Source organism: Bufo gargarizans, chromosome 1, assembly GCF_014858855.1.
Source record: "Bufo gargarizans isolate SCDJY-AF-19 chromosome 1, ASM1485885v1, whole genome shotgun sequence".
Lineage (NCBI taxonomy): Eukaryota > Metazoa > Chordata > Amphibia > Anura > Bufonidae > Bufo > Bufo gargarizans.
The window spans coordinates 658,624,386-658,645,263 of NC_058080.1; the positions used below are offsets into that span (position 1 = coordinate 658,624,386).

The 20,878-nt window shown below is 43.9% G+C and overlaps 1 protein-coding gene across 1 annotated transcript in view; it reads right to left on the reverse strand.

Annotated features, from left to right (window-relative positions):
* The window catches only part of MRPS27 (mitochondrial ribosomal protein S27), a 97,540-nt gene extending 88,437 nt beyond the window's left edge, over positions 1-9,103 (reverse strand). The window contains exons 1-2 of the mRNA XM_044291757.1: positions 9,006-9,103; positions 429-506 (exon numbers count right to left, since the gene is read on the reverse strand). Coding sequence (XP_044147692.1) covers positions 429-506; positions 9,006-9,081 — 154 coding nt within the window. The 5' untranslated portion in view covers positions 9,082-9,103. The remainder of the gene's footprint in view (positions 1-428; positions 507-9,005) is intronic.
* Between the last annotated feature and the right edge of the window lie 11,775 nt (positions 9,104-20,878).

Below are 20,878 nucleotides of genomic sequence, written 5' to 3' on the forward strand. Positions count from 1 at the left end.
TGTGTGTATGTCAGGATACAGTGCAGCGCAGTTTCAGCCAGCAGGAGACTAGCAAGCGGTTCACTCACGCTCTGTGGTCACATGGCACAAACGTGTGTCCGTTTTTTAGTCCATGTGTCATCAGTGTTTCATTGACACTGCACATCTGAAAATTAATTTTCATAGAATTTCCTCCTAATGGTCCGTGAAACACCAATGGCATCCGTGTTGCGTTCGTGTTTTTCAGGGACCCATAGACTACAATGAGAGTGATGGATCCGTTAACGTGGACAAAATAGAGCATGCTCCCGTGCTCAAACCACGAACCATGCTAAAGCATGTGTGCTGTCCGTGTATAGCACATATCCATGAATCCCTGACGTGTTAATGACACAACACGTAAAATTATCGACTGCTCGTACACAAGAATACTACTTATCAGCACTCACCTAAATTGTGGCTCTCTTTCTCCCATTTCTCATATGCTTTGGCATTGGTATATGCTGCAGAAAGTAGGAACCTTTTTCCTGCAAAATAAAGAAGTCATTCAGTAAATCACACATATTCCAGAGCATATACATCGAACAGCCATAACATTAAAACCACTGACTGGTGAAGTGATTGATGATCTCTGGACAATGGTGCCTATCTAGGGCTGGGGTATATTAGATAGTACCTGACCAGTCACATCTTAAGGCGGCTCGGTCACCAGGATCAACCCTATTAAATCATACTGGCTGGTAGAGCTAATCGTGCTGATTAAAACAATACCTTTCTTTTGTCTGTAGGATAAATAGCTGCAGAGAAATATGAGTTTTATTCATACACAAATGAGAAGTTCGAGCACCAGGAGACGGGGCTGAATCCTTTGAGCACTGCATTGTAACACCCCCTGTGCTCTGCACACACTCCCTCCTCTTGATTGACAGGGCTAGACAGCAGAGCTGTTTCCTATCATCTACACTATGTACTATAGCTTCACCACACTGAGATCTGCTCAGAAATCTTATATATTACTGCTTTATTCACAGGCAGAATATAAGATCATACAGACACCAGTAATGTGTTTTAGCTTATAAGCATTGAAAAAACATGCATCTCTATGTGGTACTGCTATAGCTTGGGGGTAAGCCCATGGTTTTGCATGTACAGATCCCAGGTTTCAATCCTGGGAGAGACTTCCAGGTTTTTAAAATTATATTTTTTTCTTCCACATTCAACCCCTAAGAAAAAGTCTATATTAGGGATTCACATAAAACTTCGTTCTAATACTGTATGGAGCAAGAGCTCTGTACAGTATTAGAATGTACTGGGTCTGATGAGCCTAAGTTTTGCTTCGCGAAGTCCCGCGAGACTTCGAGCAATAACTTAATAGATTAATTTGCCATTTCCCGAACTCTGGTTCGGTTCCAAGTGCTTATAAGATAACAGATATCAATGGTGTTATAATTATATACTGTGCTTGTGAATAAAGCAGTAATATGTCTATTAGCCGCCTGAGCAGAACTCAGGGTGGCAAAGCTATAGTACATAGAGTATATGATATGTATATGCAAGGACACAGCTTTGCCCTCAGCATGCCGATGTCTAGCCCTGTCAATCAAGGGGAGGGGGAGTGTGCAGAGCAAAAGGGGTGTTACAATGCAGTGCTCAAAGGATTCAGACCTGCCTCCTAGTGTTCCAATTTCTCTTCTGCAAATAAATAAAAACATAGGATTTCTCTGCAGCTGTTTATCCTACAGATAAAAGAAAGGTATTATTTTAAACAGCATAATGAGCCCTACCAGCCAGTATGTCTGGTTTGATAGGGTTGATCCTGGTGAGAGAGCCTCTTTAAAGTTGATGTTTTAGAAGCAGAACTACTGTAGCACAAATTGCTGAAAAAGTGAATACCAGGTATGATAGAAAGGTATCAGAACACACTATGCATCTCAGCACGCTGTGTATGGGGCCGTGTAGCTGCAGATCGGTCAGAGTGCTCATGCTGACCATTGCCCCCTGCTGAAAGATCCAACAACGGCAGATGAGCACCTTAACTCAACCATGGAGCAAAGTAGGAAGGTGGACTGGTCTGATCCTCCAAGCAATGTTCTGCTGGGAAACCTAAACATCGCGCTAAGCCAACCCCTGATGGCAGCATTATTCTGTAATGGCAGTGACCTCTTTCAGTAGGAAAATATGTCCTACCACACTGCAAAAATTGTTCAGGAATAGTTTGAGGAACATGATAAAGGATGGGTGACTTGGCCTCCAGATTCCTCAGATCTCATTACTGGGCATCTGTGTGATGTGCTGGAAAAAAGAAGTCTGAAAATTAAAGCTGACAGTCTGCAGTTAAAGCAGATCTTGTTCGATTCATTTCAAATCCATTGTGGCGGTGTATAGAGCCAAACATGTTACAATTGGGTCGATATCCCAATATTGATGGACCTGACTGTATATACTGTTATAGTGATACAGTAAATAGTGTGATAGTGTCCTGGACTATAGTGCACATTGTTTAATAGTGTACGGTATATAGTGGGACAGTGATGCTTTTCCTTGACCACTACCGACCCTACCCCTCATGCAGCCTCCTGTTTCATGGTGCTTGCAGCATCCTCTCTTCTCCCCCTGCTATATCCAGGATTTGCATTGGCAATGAGAAGAGTGCCCGGCGCAGAACGCAGAGGCTGACGCAGCCTCTAAGAAGCAGAGGGGACGCAGGCGCGATGTGATCCCAGCCAGTGAGGGTGCCGGGCGCATGCGCTGAAGATGAAATGGAGTCCGATGCCCATAGCTTTGTACTGGGCATGCGCCGGATCTTGTAAAGTCGGGGACAGCAGAAGCCGCAGGGCGGCGCTTCAAACCGGCGGTTGGGGGCGGCTGGCTGGGCGCAAGTGAAGCTGAAACGCTGCCCCTTGGGCAGAAAGAAGACGATTCTACCAGGTTATAAAACATCAGTTTACTTTATTTATAAAAAGGTGGACAGGGGGAATACTTATATGATTTTTAATACACTTTAGAAGACCTGTGCAGTCATATATATAGCTAAATATGCTTATTGGGCCTGTCAGTGTCCCTTTAATGTCCATTGATGAAGCAAAAAACTGTGATATAAGTATACACGTATAGTAGGCCTGCACAATATATCGCCAAAGCAATCGCAATAAATCGCCATATCGCAATCGCCAATTGGCCGACCCAAAAATCCTGCAATTGTATTACCATATTTTTCGCTTTATAAGAAACTTTTTTCCCCCCAAAAGCGGGGGGAGGGGGGGAAGAAATGGCAGTGCGTCTTATAAAGCAATGGTTGACTTTTTACGTGGATGACACGAATGTATCGCCGGCAGCTATGCTGCACAGCGCGGCCGGCGATACATCAGTTACAGATATAAAAATATTCTATTTTATATCTGTTCTATGCAGTGCTATTAAGAAAATGGCAAGTTTTGTATTTTGTACTTTTGCAGTAATGCAAATATGTTGATCAATTTAGTAAAAGATGTTTTATTTTGAAAAACACTGTGCATTTCAGTTCTTGAGTTAAGCATAACTACATTTCAGCATTATCAGTAATTTCTGTGTGCCTTGAAAATCCAAGCAAATCACACAATCGCACAAAATTCCAATATCGTGCAGCCCTAACGTATAGTGAACAATAAAGGGGTTCTGCACTTTGTTTTAATTGATGATCTATCCTCTGGATAGATCATCAGCTTCTGATCGGCAGGGGTCGGACACCCGGGACCCCCGCCAATCAGATGTTTGAGAAGGCAGCGGCGCTTCAGTAGCGCCGCGGCCTTCTCACTGTTTACCGCCGGCCCACTGACGTCACGACTAGTATCAACTAGCGTGGGCACGGCTAAGCTCCATTTAAGTGAACAGAGCTTAGCCCTGCCCACTTGAATGGAGCTTAGCCGTGCCCACACTAGTTGATACTAGCCGGCGGTAAACAGTGAGAAGGCCGCGGCTCTACTGGAGCGCCGCTGCCTTCTCAAACAGCTGATCGGCGGGGGTCCCGGGTGTCGGACCCCCGCCGATCAGAAGAGGATAGATCATCAGTTAAAACAAAGTGCAGAACCCCTTTAAGTTTTAGTATAAGATAATCAATAGGACACATGTATTGTACTATATTATTGGATATTATAAAGGACATCAATGCATCTATTATCTTATATATTTCTCACTAGGAACAACATACATTACTAAAATATGATGAAAAGAATTTTAAGTGTAAACTTGGTTAGTGAGATGGTGGTATTTTAACTAAAACAATGAACCGAGGGGACACACGTCTGTGAAAGTACAAGGTCCGTTATATTCTTATCGGTACCATAAATTTAGTAGCTTGGGAAATGTCTCAAATGGTACCCAAACACCTGTGTTTTAATTGGTCCATGTGTCAAAGTTAATCCCTTAGCTCCGATTTATGATTTCTTATGTTATATGTATGGATTCTGGAATGTAAGACGAAATTAGACCTGAACATTTAACCCTTACTAGTATGATGCTAATAGCTTATGCAATAGTGCCACCTAGGTACGAATAAGTAACATTACACCAACAACAGAAATGCATTCTGGGTGATATAGTGACATCACAGTCATTATCATATGTACACACCTAACCGACAATGATTAAAAAATTCAAAGTTAGGAAGGTGTGTCTAACTGATAAGTTTGTGATCATAAACCTCATACACACATGAAGGGAAGAAGAAAAAACAAACAAAAAATAAATAAAAAACAAAACAAAACCAGAGACACAGAAAAGAAAGAAACAGAGGAGAGAGAGCCCAGGAGAAAAATCCCAATGACCAGAACGTACTTTAGGAGCTGACTTCCCTAAGACTCTGCATATCATCTGCATTCTCGGGTAACGTATAACTTTATTATGTGTAGTATTGATTGAATTATTTGACTTGACATTTAGTAACTCCCCACGTTAGTAAAGATGCATATTACTGAATAAAAGATCCAATATTGATATCGGAGAAACTCTTCGATTGGAATCATCCCATTCCATAGTAATATCAGGCCTGATCATTTATAATTTGTGTAGCGATACTACCCGATATCCGAGATTGGTCATAGTTTGAGCAGAGCAAGGGTTCGTATCTGTCCTTATCACTATTGAATTTTATATCTCATAATTGTGGTCGAGACGGTTGCATTACATTTTTATGTTTGAGAGGTGCTATGGAACACTGGTATTTGTGTTAGAGCTATCCATCTAGTAGCAAATTTAGGGCACTGCATATTACTGTGTATTATTGCATATTATTCAGTTTTTTTGTATTCATTAAGCTTTGATTGTATCTTTAGTTATTGTATAATAAATCATTTATATTTTTGTATAGAAGCTTGCACCATGTTTTACTGATTGCGCAATATAAAAGAAAATTAACGACGATCTCTTTTTGAGGTGTTTTATATGTCCTCCTTCAGGATCAATTCCCTTTGAAATTGATCCTTTCTTTTATATAAGGCTGGGTTCACACGGGCGTGTCCGGATGCGTCCCAGTGTATTGCGGCAAACCCGCGCAAGTAGGTACGCAATTACAGACAGTTTTGACTGCAATTGCGTTACGATGTTCAGTTTTTATCGCGCGGGTGCAATGCGTTTTGCACGCGCTTGATAAAAAAAACCGACTGTGGTACCCAGACCCGAACTTCTTCACCGAAGTTCAGGTTTGGGTTCGGTGTTGTGTAGATGTTATTGTTTTCCCTTATAACATGGTTATAAGGGAAAAGAATAGCATTCTGAATACAGAATGCTTAGTAGGTGGTCAATTGAGGTTTAAAAAAATAATAATAATTAACTCACCTTCTCCTCTTGATCGCGTAGTTGCCGGTCTCTTCTTACTTCTTTAATGACGAGCTGCCGGCTAAATGACCTGTGGTGACGTCAGATCACAAGCTCCAATCACATGGTCCATCACCATGGAAGGTGAGTTAATTATTTAATTTTTTTTAACCCTCAACTGACCACCTACTAAGCATTCTGTATTCAGAATGCTATTATTTTCCCTTATAACCATGTTATAAGGGAAAATAATACAGTGAATAGACTGTCACCTAGCAACCATGCGTGAAAATCGCACCGCATCCACACTTGCTTGCGGATGCTTGCGATTTTCACTCAGCCCTATTCACTTCTATGGGGCCTGCGTTGATGAGTTCACCTCCCGCGCGGAAATCTCGCCCGTGTGAACTCAGCCTAAAGCATTTGCTTTATATCCCCCGACAGCTGCCTGTGCCGTTCACAACGCTCACTGCAATGATGAATGGCAGGGAAAAGTCTAAGGCCTCTTTCAGACGGGCGAGATTTCCGTGCGGGTGTAATGTGTGAGGTGAACGCATTGCACCCGCACTGAATCTGGAACCATTCATTTCTATGGGGCTGTGCAGATGAGCGGCGATTTTCATGCATCACTTGTGCGTTGCGTGAAAATCGCAGCATGCTCCTCTTCGCGCATTTTCCACGTAACGCAGGCCCCATAGAAGGGAATGGGGCTGCGTGAAAATCGCAAGCATCCGCAAGCAAGTGCAGATGCGGTGCGATTTTCACGCACGGTTGCTAGGAGACAATCAGGATGGGGACCCGATCATTATTATTTTCCCTTATAACATGGTTATAAGGGAAAATAATAGCATTCTGAATACAGAATGCATAGTACAATAGGGCTGGAGGGGTTAAAAAAAATAATATAAATCCCTATGGTACATCTACCATTGTCATGAGGATTATCTTTCAGATAACATCCCCCCCCCCCCTCACAGCAGCAGCAAACTTTTCCCATAAAACTATATATCAGTCTGCTCAGCTCCTCCTGCAGCTCAGACATCAAATTCAACATGGCAGGTTCCCTTTAAGGATATACTCACGGTGGATTCTGACATGGTTTTCACGTTTTCCAATTTTAATGCTGTGAACCTTCTCACAGTTCAGCCCAACTTAATGGAGCTAAACCACGAAAGAACCTCCATGGCTTCCAGGGGCATCCATCCAGACACAGCGCCAAGAAAGATGTGTCCTATCTTGGCATGGTCATGGCTTTAGAGAGCATCTGTCAGCATGATCAACCCAGGAAGGGTCGATCATGCTGGTTAAAAGAAATTCCTTTGTTAGGTTTGTAGGAGGAACTGTTTGCAAGAAATCTGCATTTTTAGTAATATGAAAATGAGGTGGTTCGAGCACCAAGGGGCTGGCCAGAGCCCTTGGAGCACTGCTTTTGTAACACCTCTTGGAGCTGGACACTATCCCTCTCCTTGCCTAACTGTCTAGCACTGTCAATCAAGGAGGAAGAGGGGGTACCCAGATCAGAGGGGTGCTCTGGCCAGCCCCTTGGTGCTCGAACCACCTCATTTTCATATTGCTAAAAATGCAGCTCTCTCCGCAACAGTTATGCCTATAGACATAAAGGTATTGTTTTAATCAGAGAACACAAATGTACTGTCACTCAAGTAACCCACAACGTAAAGCTATAATACTAATTCGTTAAAAAGACCAAATCATCGTCTGAGACGATCATCCAAATAAAATTAAAAACACAATAAAACTAAGAAATTACAAAATCCCACTTCTAAACAGTATGGTCCTGGTCTGGAAAACGATCAGTTACTACAAATATCATGCGCCACGGGGTCCTCGTGTCCACACTAAACCTCAATTCACACCTGATGCTCTTGTGTCCAACATAAAGTCACTAGTGAGTAATACTGTTAGGCTGGGCACGTCAGGAGTTTGTCTTGCATTTAGGCTCCATTCACACGTCCGCAATTCTGTTCCGCATTTTCATTCTTAGTATTGACTCAGTTCTGCAGACACCGGATCCTCTGTAGTACGGAGCATTCATTACCTGGAATCTCGGTTCCAACCAATGAGTCATTTCCATCCGCATGATCAACCCTACTAGGCTGTATGCCTGGTTTAATAGGGTTGATCATGCTGACAGAAGTTCTTTAAATCGCCTGAAAACAATGGGAGGTGATTGCACGCTGCTGCTGCTTTTTTGGCATGTGTCAATCCTGATGTCAGAAGACGCCGTGTGAAGGGGTCCTTGGGCTAGAAACACAGACGTTAGTCTACGGAGATACAAAACGCAGGACACGCACGAGTTTCTTGTCCAGTGGCATTATTTTGTAACTGGAGGGTTTTCAAAACGCAGTAAGTTAAAGATTTGGCAGTTTTCTGGCATTTTCCCCATTTCCTGCTCTGAAGGGAGAAAAACACAAGAAAACCCATACAGCCCTAAAAAACTGCCATAAAACCCACATGCCGTATGGAGAAAAAAAACTGGGTTGTTACCATGACATTTTTTCAGTGAGTAAAAAAAAAAAACAGACCAGACCTGTGTGCGCCCTTATACCGCCCCTTCGGGCCACCTGCACACGTTGCAGAAAAACCGCAGCACGTTAAGTGTATGAGAATAGGTTTTCTGTACGGGGATTGACCCATCGTGTGGATTTCTGAATCCGCAGCGCGTCAGTTACGTTTGCAGTTTTAGATTCACCCTATTGCAATGAAGGGTGACGTCTGCAACAAAACCGCATCAAACCGCTGCCGGATATTGTAGATTCCATTGCGGATATGCTGCAGAAACGCACAGAAATGTATGCAGATCTTATGTGCGTTCACTCACTGTGTGCAGGGGGTCCGTTTTTAAAGGGAGCACACATGGGTGGCGTCCACATGCGGTCCAGTCACTTCAGCGAGTGCATCTGCGCGCTGCGATTTTCTGGCGCTTTTGTGAAGTGACCGATTGCGCCCAGTCTGGGTGCTGATGTGACACTTCAGTGCCTACATCCAGAGGCAGAGCACTGGCACAGATCTGATACAAGCTCCATATTAGGATTGCAGCTTCTGAAGATTTCCATTCCCTGACAGCAAGCACAGAATTTGATGTTGGTGAAGCAGACTATCAGACAGCCATGTTTCCCTGTCCGCAGACAGGAGGGGTCACAGGACGTCCCAATGTCACAGCAGACCGGCGTCCTGCACCCATACACCGGGCCGGCTGCACCCCCTGCTCCCCGTACCTGTCACTGCGGCACCTACAGAGGCCGCCCGGGCCCTGGAGAGCAGCATGTACCGGCTCAGCATGGAGGCCGCCATCTTGGAGCGTCACGGAGCGGTGTCACTGGGTGATGACAGCAGTGGGCGGCGCCATGTGACCCCGAGTCCTGCAAGGAGGACGAGTAACTAACGGAGGGTGTAGACACTTACAGTCACGGCTCTCCTGCGGTTTATGTTCTGCCGTGTGTACCGAGCTGCTGCTGAAGGCTAAGAAAAACGTATTGTCTGTACAGTGTCCCGCCGAGCGGTGAAGAGCGCCATCTAGCTGCGGAGGACGCTCTTACATTCTCCAACGAAGTGCGCCATCTAGCGGAGGAGGAGCAGGAATCAGCAACCTTTGGGTCGCCAGCTGCTGTGAAACTACAACTCCCAACATGCAAACATGCATCCTAAGAGTTGTAGTTTCTGAACAGCTGGAGTGCCAGAGGTTTCTGATCCCTGTCACAGAAGGACTGGACGTACTCTGCTAATGCTCCTGTATTATCTGCTCAGCGCATTGTATTATAAGGTGGAAATATGTATGTGCATAATAGCACAGTGCTCAGTGCCTCCACAACAGTGTGCTGCCCCCATAATAGCACAGTGCTCAGCGCTTCCACAACAGTGTGCTGCCCCCATAATAGCACAGTGCTCAGTGCCTCCACAACAGTGTGCTGCCCCCCTAATAGCACAGTGCTCAGTGCCTCCACAATAGTGTGCTGCCCCCATAATAGCACAGTGTTCAGTGCCTCCACAACAGTGTGCTGCCCCCATAATAGCACAGTGCTCAGTGCCTCCACAACAGTGTGCTGCCCCCATAATAGCACAGTGCTCAGTGCCTCCACAACAGTGTGCTGCCCCCATAATAGCACAGTGCTCAGCGCTTCCACAACAGTGTGCTGCCCCCATAATAGCAGTGCTCAGTGCCTCCACAACAGTGTGCTGCCCCCCTAATAGCACAGTGCTCAGTGCCTCCACAATAGTGTGCTGCCCCCATAATAGCACAGTGTTCAGTGCCTCCACAACAGTGTGCTGCCCCCATAATAGCACAGTGCTCAGTGCCTCCACAACAGTGGGCTGCCCCCATAATAGCACAGTGCTCAGTGCCTCCACAACAGTGTGCTGTCCCCATAATAGCACAGTGCTCAGTGCCTCCACAACTGTGTGCTGTTCCCATAATAGCACAGTGCTCAGTGCCTCCACAACAGTGTGCTGCCCCCATAGTAGCACAGTGCTCAGTGCCTCCACAATAGTGTGCTGTCCTCATAATAGCACAGTGCTCAGTGCCTCCACAACAGTGGGCTGCCCCCATAATAGCACAGTGCTCAGTGCCTCCACAACAGTGGGCTGCCCCCATAATAGCACAGTGCTCAGTGCCTCCACAACAGTGTGCTGTCCCCATAATAGCACAGTGCTCAGTGCCTCCAGCCCCCATAATAGCACAGTGCCTCCACAATAGTGTGCTGTCCTCATAATAGCACAGTGCTCAGTGCCTCCACAACAGTGGGCTGCCCCATAATAGCACAGTGCTCAGTGCCTCCACAACAGTGTGCTGTCCCCATAATAGCACAGTGCTCAGTGCCTCCAGCCCCCATAATAGCACAGTGCCTCCACAATAGTGTGCTGTCCTCATAATAGCACAGTGCTCAGTGCCTCCACAATAGTGTGCTGCCCCCATAATAGCACAGTGCTCAGTGCCTCCACAATAGTGTGCTGCCCCCATAATAGCACAGTGCTCAGTGCCTCCACAACAGTGTGCTGTCCTCATAATAGCACAGTGCTCAGTGCCTCCACAACAGTGGGCTGCCCCCATAATAGCACAGTGCTCAGTGCCTCCACAACAGTGTGCTGCCCCCATAATAGCACAGTGCTCAGTGCCTCCATAACAGTGGGCTGCCCCCATAATAGCACAGTGCTCAGTGCCTCCACAACAGTGTGCTGCCCCCATAATAGCACAGTGCTCAGTGCCTCCACAACAGTGTGCTGCCCCCATAATAGCACAGTGCTCAGTGCCTCCACAACAGTGGGCTGCCCCCATAATAGCTCAGTGCCTCCACAACAGTGTGCTGCCCCCATAATAGCACAGTGCTCAGTGCCTCCACAACAGTGGGCTGCCCCCATAATAGCACAGTGCTCAGTGCCTCCACAACAGTGTGCTGCCCCCATAATAGCACAGTGCTCAGTGCCTCCACAACAGTGGGCTGCCCCCATAATAGCACAGTGCTCAGTGCCTCCACAACAGTGGGCTGCCCCCATAATAGCACAGTGCTCAGTGCCTCCACAACAGTGCCTGCCACAGACCCTTCATAACTATTATCAGTAAGCCTCAAAGCCACAGTGCTGGCCACCAATAGCAGTGCTGGCCACCAATAGCAGTGCCAGTCTTATTGTCCTCCTATAAGAGTGCTAGCCATAATTCAATATATCAGAAAAGCACTCAAAACTTTACTGCAATTTGGTAATCTTTATTTTTGTCCGCCAAAACTTAGATCATAAAATTGTATTTACACATAAATCAATTAATTTCAGCGTTTCTGCCATTATGCTCTGACTAGCACCTACGTATGGTTGGAAATGAGTGTTCTCATATGCCCCAAATTATTGGATTCATGTGTGAATGGAATCTTATATAATCTAAGATTTGGTGGACAAAAATAAACACTTCCGAACTGTCGTGATATATTGAATTATGGTTGTATAAGGCCTCGTGGCAGAAAAGACTTCTATTGGACAGGCACCAAGCTATTTTTACTAGGACACGGATAGTGCTGTTGCCATCAACAACGAAAAAAACATTGCCCTCCACCATTTATTTCCCTATGATGGAAGCAATATTTCCAGCTCATAATTCATGATATATGAGGACAGCTGTCTGTCATCTTAGTGTAAACTCAGTCAAAAAATCTTATGTACACAAAAATGGTATAAATGAAAACGTCAACTCTTCCCACAAAAAACAAGCCCCGACATAATACGATCGGCAAAAAAATAAAATAAATATGGCTTTCAGAAAACAGAGACAAAAATGTTTTTTATTGTGCAAAACTGAAATAAATTAAATAGACATATTAGGTATCGCTGCTTCTGTAACAACCTGCTCTATAAAAATATCACATGATCTACTTCCTGTGCAACTGTGCAAAAAAAAAAAGAAATTTTTGGGTCACATTGCGCCAAAAAGTATAATATTGAACAATCAATAAAAAAAAACATGTACTCAAAAATGGTATCAATAAAAACATCAACTCTTCCCAAAAAAAAGATCCCCTACACAAGACGATCATCAGAACAATAAAAAACATTTGGCTTTCAGAAAAAGCTTTATTATGTAAAACTGAAACAAAAAATAAAAATAAACATTTTGGGTATTGTCGCATCCGTAACAACCTGCTCTATTAAAATAACACATGATCTATCCTGTCAGGTGAACGCTGTAAAAAAACAAAAAATGGAGCCAGAACAGCCATTTTTTGGTTACCTTGCCTCACAAAAAACGTAATATCGAGCGAACAAAAATCATATATACCCCAAAATAGCAACTTATATACAGCGGTCACCTTATCCTGTTGTTTCCAAAATGGGGTCGCTTTTTTGTAGTTTCTACTCTAGGGGTGCATCAGGGGGTTTTCAAATGGGACATGGCAACTTAAAATTGTGAAAATCAGTGAAATCTGCCTTACAAAATCCATATATTGCTCCTTCCCTTCTGTGCCCTGCCGTGCTCACATACAGCAGTATATGACCACCTATGGGGTGTTTCTGTAAACTGCAGAATCAGGGTAATAAATATTGAGTTTTGTTTTGCTGTTAACCCTTACTGCCTTACAGGTGATTTAAATGGTGTATTGTAAGGGTATTTTTAAGTGACTGATTGGTTCTCCCCTTTAAGGGCTCGTTCACACGACCGTATGGCTTTTACAGTGTTATGCGGCCCGTTTTTCACAGATCCGTTGTTCCGTTTTTTTGTTTCTGTTGTGTTTCCATTTATGTTCCGTTTTTCCGTATGGCATATACAGTGGGCTGGGAATAACATTTTCAATAGATGGTTCCACAAAAACAGAACAGATACGGAAGACATACAGATGCATTTCCGTATGTGTTCCGTTTTTTTGGGAGGACCCATTGACTTGAATAGAGCCACGGAACGTGATTTGCGGGCAATAATAGGACATGTTCTATCTTTGAACATAAAAACGGAAATACGGAAACGGAATGCATACGGAGTACATTCCTTTTTTTTGTGGAACCATTGAAATGCATGGTTCCATATACGGAAAAAATAACTTGTATACTGAACGCAAAAAACGTTTGTGTGAACGAGCCCTAATTCTGATTAAGGCCTCTATCACACGACCGTATGGCTTTTTCAGTGTTTTGCAGTCCGTTTTTGTTTCTGTTGTTTTTCCATTTTTCCGTTCCGTTTTTCTGTATGGCATATACAGTATACAGTAATTATATAGAAAAAATTGGGCTGGGTATAAAATTTTCAATAGATGGTTCTGCAAAAACGGAATGGATACGGAAGAAATACGGATGCATTTCCGTATGTGAAAAAGGGGGTCAGTCAGCACATCCCAAAGCGCAGGAGCACGTTGCTATGGCTGAGAACAAGACTGTTAAACTAGACATACAATGCAACAGCTCACTGCAAACCAAATAAAGTACAAAATTGCGTCACAGTTGCAAATGCTATATAATAAGTTAGAGATGCTTGGCAAATCATTTTGTACAAAATTATTTGAGCCTGTCTGCCGCACGTCAAGGCGATCTCTGTAAGACGGGTTCCTAACACTAAATTCTACCTGTTATGTGCCATAACGGCTATAATATAATTCAGCAAGTGTAGGTTCCACATGCATGCTGGGCCCGCTTTAATTTCTGTCATTTTTTAGTGCCAAAATGGCCTCCATTATATCCTAGGAAAGCAGGTACCAACATGCATGCCGAGCCCACTCCACACCACTCCCGGCGCCAAATGGCCACCAAGGACTGCAATGAGAGTCCACAAACTATCTCTCTCCTGGTGCCAGATGGCTTCAGTGAGTGAGGGGGAGCAGGCCAAGCTATATACTCACACTAATTAAAATCAGCCTAGGGGGCAGATGAGCTGGTCAGGAGTGCATGGCTGGGGAGGCAGCCACACCTCCAGTGCAAACTGCAAAAAAAAAGGGGGTCAGTCAGCACATCCCAAAGCGCAGAAGCACGTTCCGTATGTGTTCCGTTTTTTTTGCGTACCCATTGACTTGAATGGAGCCATTGAACGTTATGTGCGGGCAATAATATGACATGTTCTATCTTTTAACAGAACGAAAAAACAGAAATACAGAAACAGAATGTATACGGAGTACATTCCGTTTTTTTTGTGGAACCATTGAAACGCAAAAATGGTCCGTAAATGGAAAAAAAAACAGTAGTGTGAAAGCTGCCTAACACTTTGTGTAATAGTTGATAAGATTCCCATGTATTGAAGTGGGTTAGAGATAGTACCCATCCCCCATTGTGCTGATAAGACCCCATTCCTGAGTGATCTCAGAGACATGCGTGATGCACACTGGAGGAGGGGCTAACAGGTTAAAACTCTGCTACCCACCTTCATTCAGGAGACTCCGCCAGGCCCTCCATTCTAGGTAGGATGTGAATATGATTGCCCTATCTCTGTTGTACACCCTGGGGTGTCGTTCATGTGTTATAACGGGGTATATTTTCTTTCTATTTATAGAAATTTGGGCATCCTTCCACGTGGCTTGAGACTATCTTTCAAACCATATTTTTATAATGATGAATTGTTTATAACCCAATGGATAGAGACTAGTGACCAATGTTCCAAGGAATTCATTAGACTACTTATACAAAAACGCAAATCTATCTGCCAGACCCTTTCCCTTTATTTGAAAAAACGTCTAACAGAAAAAAGTGCCATTCCTCCTCATTTTAAATGTAAAACCCTTAGAATTTTTGAATACAATGACGTGCTTTCAAAATGTTTCAAACTCTCAAGAGACCTAACAGATTATAAAAACAAAACCGTATGAGTATGGGACAGAAAACAAAAAAATAGACCAATAGGTCATCCCCCACCAACCCATAATCATTCATGTCATATATATCCATCGGACGAACATGTCTCTTATGGTCCCACTGGAGTAGCCACTAGATGCCACCCAACAACTAACAAACACCACCTAGGTAGGACATTCTACAACAGAAACATCCAGAACCACGTGAGTCAATCCATTAATCTCACTGTCAATAAGATTACCCAGGCAAGTCGTACTGATATACGTAGGAAGAATCCTACACTCAATACACAAAGGCAAAATGAAAGATCAAAGATCAGCACCCCTTTTGGGGCTCCAACCATAATAAACATATCCTCCTTACCCGCTACACGAATACAGAAAGAAACAGACTCAAAACAAACTCCAAAAACTAATTATAATTATGCTTCTGAACTGGAAATAAAAAATCCCAAAAACCTAATATCTAATTATATAGATGATCAAGATTAAACAACATCCCCGCCAGTCCCTCTTCCACGTACAACATCTAATCCAGAGATAGACACCCTATAGAAGAGAACAATGTATCAATATACAACACTCCACCAGCAGCCCTAATAACTCCTAGCATTAAATACGGACCTGACACAGATCTGTTCCTCAAAAAAACAGAACCGCTCAGAGCAGACCCGCCAATATCTAACATCAATCTTGATACCAGTAGTGGAAGCATAGATCCATTAAATAATATATCCACCCATTCAGTGTCAAGCACTAGCCCGGATCATTTTCTTAAACTACCAACTAGTCTGTCTGAAAGTCCTTTTTTAAACCACCGACCGCCAACAGCGCTAAAAGGAAAAAAATTAACACCTCCAATAAGACAAACATGGTTGGCAATCCAATTCCTGAGTCCAGTGTTGACATCACCAAATACACATCATCCAAAGTCCAGAACACACAATCAACAAAAATAACACACTTTTACTCCCCAATCCCCACCTCACGAAAAAGACAACTTTCCGACCAAGAGGTTGCAGGGGGGGAAAACACAGATACACCAGTAAAGAAAAAACAGAAATCCAAAAAACAATAAATCAAGTGACAGACGAAAGAACGAGAGGCATCTTCAATTTATCTCATTATAAACTTAAACTGAATGAAATCAGCTTATTAAGTAAAGGACTCTTCTTCTGTCCCACTAACCAACCCGATTTGTTCAAGCTTTTCGTAGATCTAAGCCAATTTATACGTAAGCTGACCCTTAAGCGTAATTTTGCCTTAAAACCTCATGCAAAACCAGAACCACATACATCCACTATTACTACACCATCTCCTCTGGTTCCTCTAGATATTGGCCTGTGTGCACCCACTACATCAGAACCCGACCCGGTCCCCTCTCAGAAAAAGGCTAAATCATCTACCCCTTAGAAAGTAGGGGACCGCATATAGAATCCTTCTATAACATGGCCCTTAAAGACCTGCAAGTGGCCTTTAACACCCCTAAAAAACGTGCCTAATATCCACATAATCTAAGTAAAATGGAACAACAGGCTCTTAAAATGGGGAACAAAGAAATAGTGATTAAAAATGCAGACAAGGGGGGGGATAGTTATCATGGAAGCCCACTATTATCATGAGGAAGCCAACGGGATATTGTCAGATGAAAAATATTACCCTACCATTAAAGAAGATCCAACAAAAAAATTATTAAAATCCCTACACAAACTTATAGATTCCGGTTTCAAAAAAGGAATCCTAACAAACAAAGAAAAGGTGTTTCTGACTGTTCAACATCCTACGATATTCCGCTTTTACTTGCTTCCCAAGATACATAATACCCTAACAAACCCCCCGGGTAGGCCCATTATCTTGGGAATTGACTGATTAGCAGCCAATCTCTCGGCCTACGTAGACAGCTATCTACAGAATTATGTCCCCCTCCTGCCATCGTATTTAAGTGACACGGTCCACCTGATCCAACTAATTGAACCACTAGTATGGCAGGAAGATTACATATGGGTCACATTGGATGTCACCTCTCTCTACAGCAACATCACACATGATTTAGGATTAAAAGCTGTCTCTGAAATATTATCTAAAGATCCCTCACTACCCACCCTACAAAAATAATTTATATTACAATTTATTGAGTTTATACTCCATCACAATTATTTTATATTCAATAAAACCTTTTATATCCAAACCAAGGGCACTGTGATGGGGACCAAATTTGTCCCGTCATACACCAACATTTTTATGGGTATTTTTGAAACATCTTTTGGTTTGACAATACACCCTAAAATTCGATTTTATCGCCGTTATATTGATGATATTATTCTTGTTTAGCAGGGGGGTACCCCCGAGCTTAAAGAATATATAGAATCTCTTAACTGTAATGATTGGAATCTATAATTTAGTTTGGAATATGATCCAACGGAAATCGTTTTCTTGAACCTACACCTTTCAGTTTATAATAACAAAATTTCCACTAAGACCCACTTTAAGAATGTTGACGCCAACAGCTATTTAGATTATAAAAGCTGCCATTATCAGAAGTGGAAACGTAATATACCTTACAGCCAAATGAAACGTGTAAGAAGAAACTGTTTCAACGATAGGGAAATAAGAACTCAACTAAACATCTTGAGAAATAGGTTTCTAGAGAAAGGCTATCCGAATTTTTTTTAAAAGACTCCGTAAAAAGAATCTGCAAGATTTCCCAAGAAGAGAGCCTCCTTCCAAGAAATACTACCCGAAATAATACCCAAAAAAGGGATACCAAATATCCACCACAGGACGCCCAACAACCGAGTCTCATCACGAGATATAATTCAGTACATATGAAAATAAGGGACATTATAACAAAAAATTGGACAGTCCTCTTTTAAAGATCCCATCATTGTCAAAATTATTCCCAACGTTCCTAAGATAACTTTCCGGAGAACAAAAACTCTAAAGAACCTATTAGCCCCAATGTGCCCGAAACACATCACCACAAAAAAAAAAAGAGAAACTAGAAACAAAGATGGTCAAGAAGAGCCAGGGTTTTTAAACGTGAAACAAACAGATGTAAATGTTGTTCTATGATCACTGATAAGAGAAAGAGAATTGAGATTCCACAGGTGAATTTAATCATAGATATCCGCCATATGTCAAATATCTACTGAAGTGCCCTTGTGAATTTCTATATGTGGGCTGAACTACCCAATCCCTTAGGGATAGAATGAACGAGCACCGTTCAAATATCAGTAGAAAAATCACACACCATAATGGAGACCCCAACTTACTGCAGGTTACCCCTATTGAGTGGGTCCCCCACTCCTACCAACAGCTTTGGTCTGAATGAATCTTTCGAACATACAAACTACTAACCATACTCCCCTATAAACACAAGTATACAGTTGCAAGAAAAAGTATGTGAACCCTTTGGAATGATATGTATTTCTGCACAAATTGGTCATAAAATGTGATCTGATCTTCATCTAAGTCACAACAATAGACAATCACAGTCTGCTTAAACTAATAACACACAAAGAATTAAATGTTACCATGTTTTTATTGAACACACCATGTAAACATTCACAGTGCAGGTGGAAAAAGTATGTGAACCCTTGGATTTAATAACTGGTTGAACCTCCTATGGCAGCAATAACTTCAACCAAACGTTTCCTGTAGTTGCAGATCAGACGTGCACAACGGTCAGGAGTAATTCTTGACCATTCCTCTTTACAGAACTGTTTCAGTTCAGCAATATTCTTGGGATGTCTGGTGTGAATCGCTTTCTTGAGGTCATGCCACAGCATCTCCATCGGGTTGAGGTCAGGACTCTGACTGCTTTCTTCTGTTTAAGCCATTCTGTTGTTGATTTACTTCCATGGGCGGCTGAAATGGTTAGTGAACGGAGCCCTCTAAGTGCTAATGACGCCCACATAGCACCTAGAGGCTCATTAGCATATCTATAAAAGTACGTTTTTAACAAAAACGGCTGCAGGGACTAACGTTAGAAACATACTCTTATGTAGTGCTGACATTAGCGCATCGCCACTGGGCCGCCTGTCTAAAAAAAAAAAAATAATTTTTATTCTTCAGGGCCGCACCGCCGATCACCACAGGCGGCGCGGCCCTGGATGTAATTGCGGCCGCTGTGTGCTGTGGGGCAGGGGAGGGAGAGGCGTGTCCCTCCCCTGTTCTTCTGATAGGCCGCAGGCACTAATGCCTGCAGCCTATCAGAGGCCGGCTCAGGAAGCGCGATGACGTCATTATCATCGCGACGCCTGAGCCGGCAGCACACGCTGCTGATGGAGGTAAGTATTTTTTTATTATTTTTTCTTCTTTGCGGAGATCTGTCACTATGGGGGGGGCGGAGATCTGTCACTATTGGGGGGAGATCTGGCAGTATGGGGTGCACTATAAGGGGAGCTGGCACTATGGGGCGCACTATAGGGGGAGCTGGCACTATGGGGGGCACTATAAGGGGAGCTGGCACTATGGGGCGCACTATAGGGGGAGCTGGCACTATGGGGGGCACTGTAGGGGGAGCTGGCACTATGGGGGGCCTATAGGGGGAGCTGGCACTATGGGGGGCCTATAGGAGGAGCTGGCACTATGGGGGGGTACTATAGGGGGAGCTGGCACTATGGGGGGGTACTATAGGGGGAGCTGGCACTATGGGGGGGACTATAGGGGGAGCTGGCACTATGGGGGGCACTGTAGGGGGAGCTGGCACTATGGGGGGGCCTATAGGGGGAGCTGGCACTATGGGGGGAGGGCTTATAGGGGGAGCTGGCACTATGGGGGGCCTATAGGAGGAGCTGGCACTATGGGGGGGGTACTATAGGGGGAGCTGGCACTATGGGGGGGTACTATAGGGGGAGCTGGCACTATGGGGGGGACTATAGGGGGAGCTGGCACTATGGGGCGCACTATAGGGGGAGCTGGCACTATGGGGGGCACTGTAGGGGGAGCTGGCACTATGGGGGGCACTGTAGGGGGATCTGGCACTATGGGGGGCCTATAGGGGGAGCTGGCACTATGGGGGGCCTATAGGGGGAGCTAGCACTATGGGGGGAGGGCTGGCACTATTGGGGGAGCTGGCACTATGGGGGCATTTCTTACTGGCACATTATGGGGGGGCACCATGGGGGAGAGGAGCACTATAGGGGTAACTGGGGGCTCTAAAGGGGCTTTTTTTTTTAATTATTGGCACATTCTGGGGGGCACTATTGGGGCATATGGTGGCACTAAGAAGGGGCATTTTTTTACTGGTACATTGTGGGGGAGAGGAGCACTATAGGGGCATCTGCTGGGGGCACTAAGGGGCATTTTTTTACTGGCATATTATGGGGACACTATGGGGAAGGGGGAGAGGAGCAGTATGAGGGCATTTACTGGGGCACTATATAGAGGTATTTTATACTGGCATACATTATGGGGACATTAGCTCAACTGCGGGCACTAAGCGGGGGTATTTCATGTACTGTCATATTATAGGGAAAATTAGTACTACTAGGGGGTATTATGGGGAGCTTTACTACTACTAGGGGCTATGAAGAACATGATTACTAGGGCACTATAGGGGCATTATTACTACTAAGTGTGCTCTGGCAGAGAATTATTTCTATTGGTGGGATTTTGGGGAGCATTGTTACTTTGGGGGCACCCTGGCATAGTATCAGCTTAGCACAATTATTTTTGGGGGACATTATCTTTATACTATTAGTGTCTGGGCGCAGTTATTTTTTAGAGCGCTGTGTGCCAATAATTGTTTAAGGGGGAACTATCTGTGTGGTAGTAGTATTTCCAGGCGGACTGTTTCTGCAGTATAGTATTGGGGGCATAGCGGGTACAGTATTGGG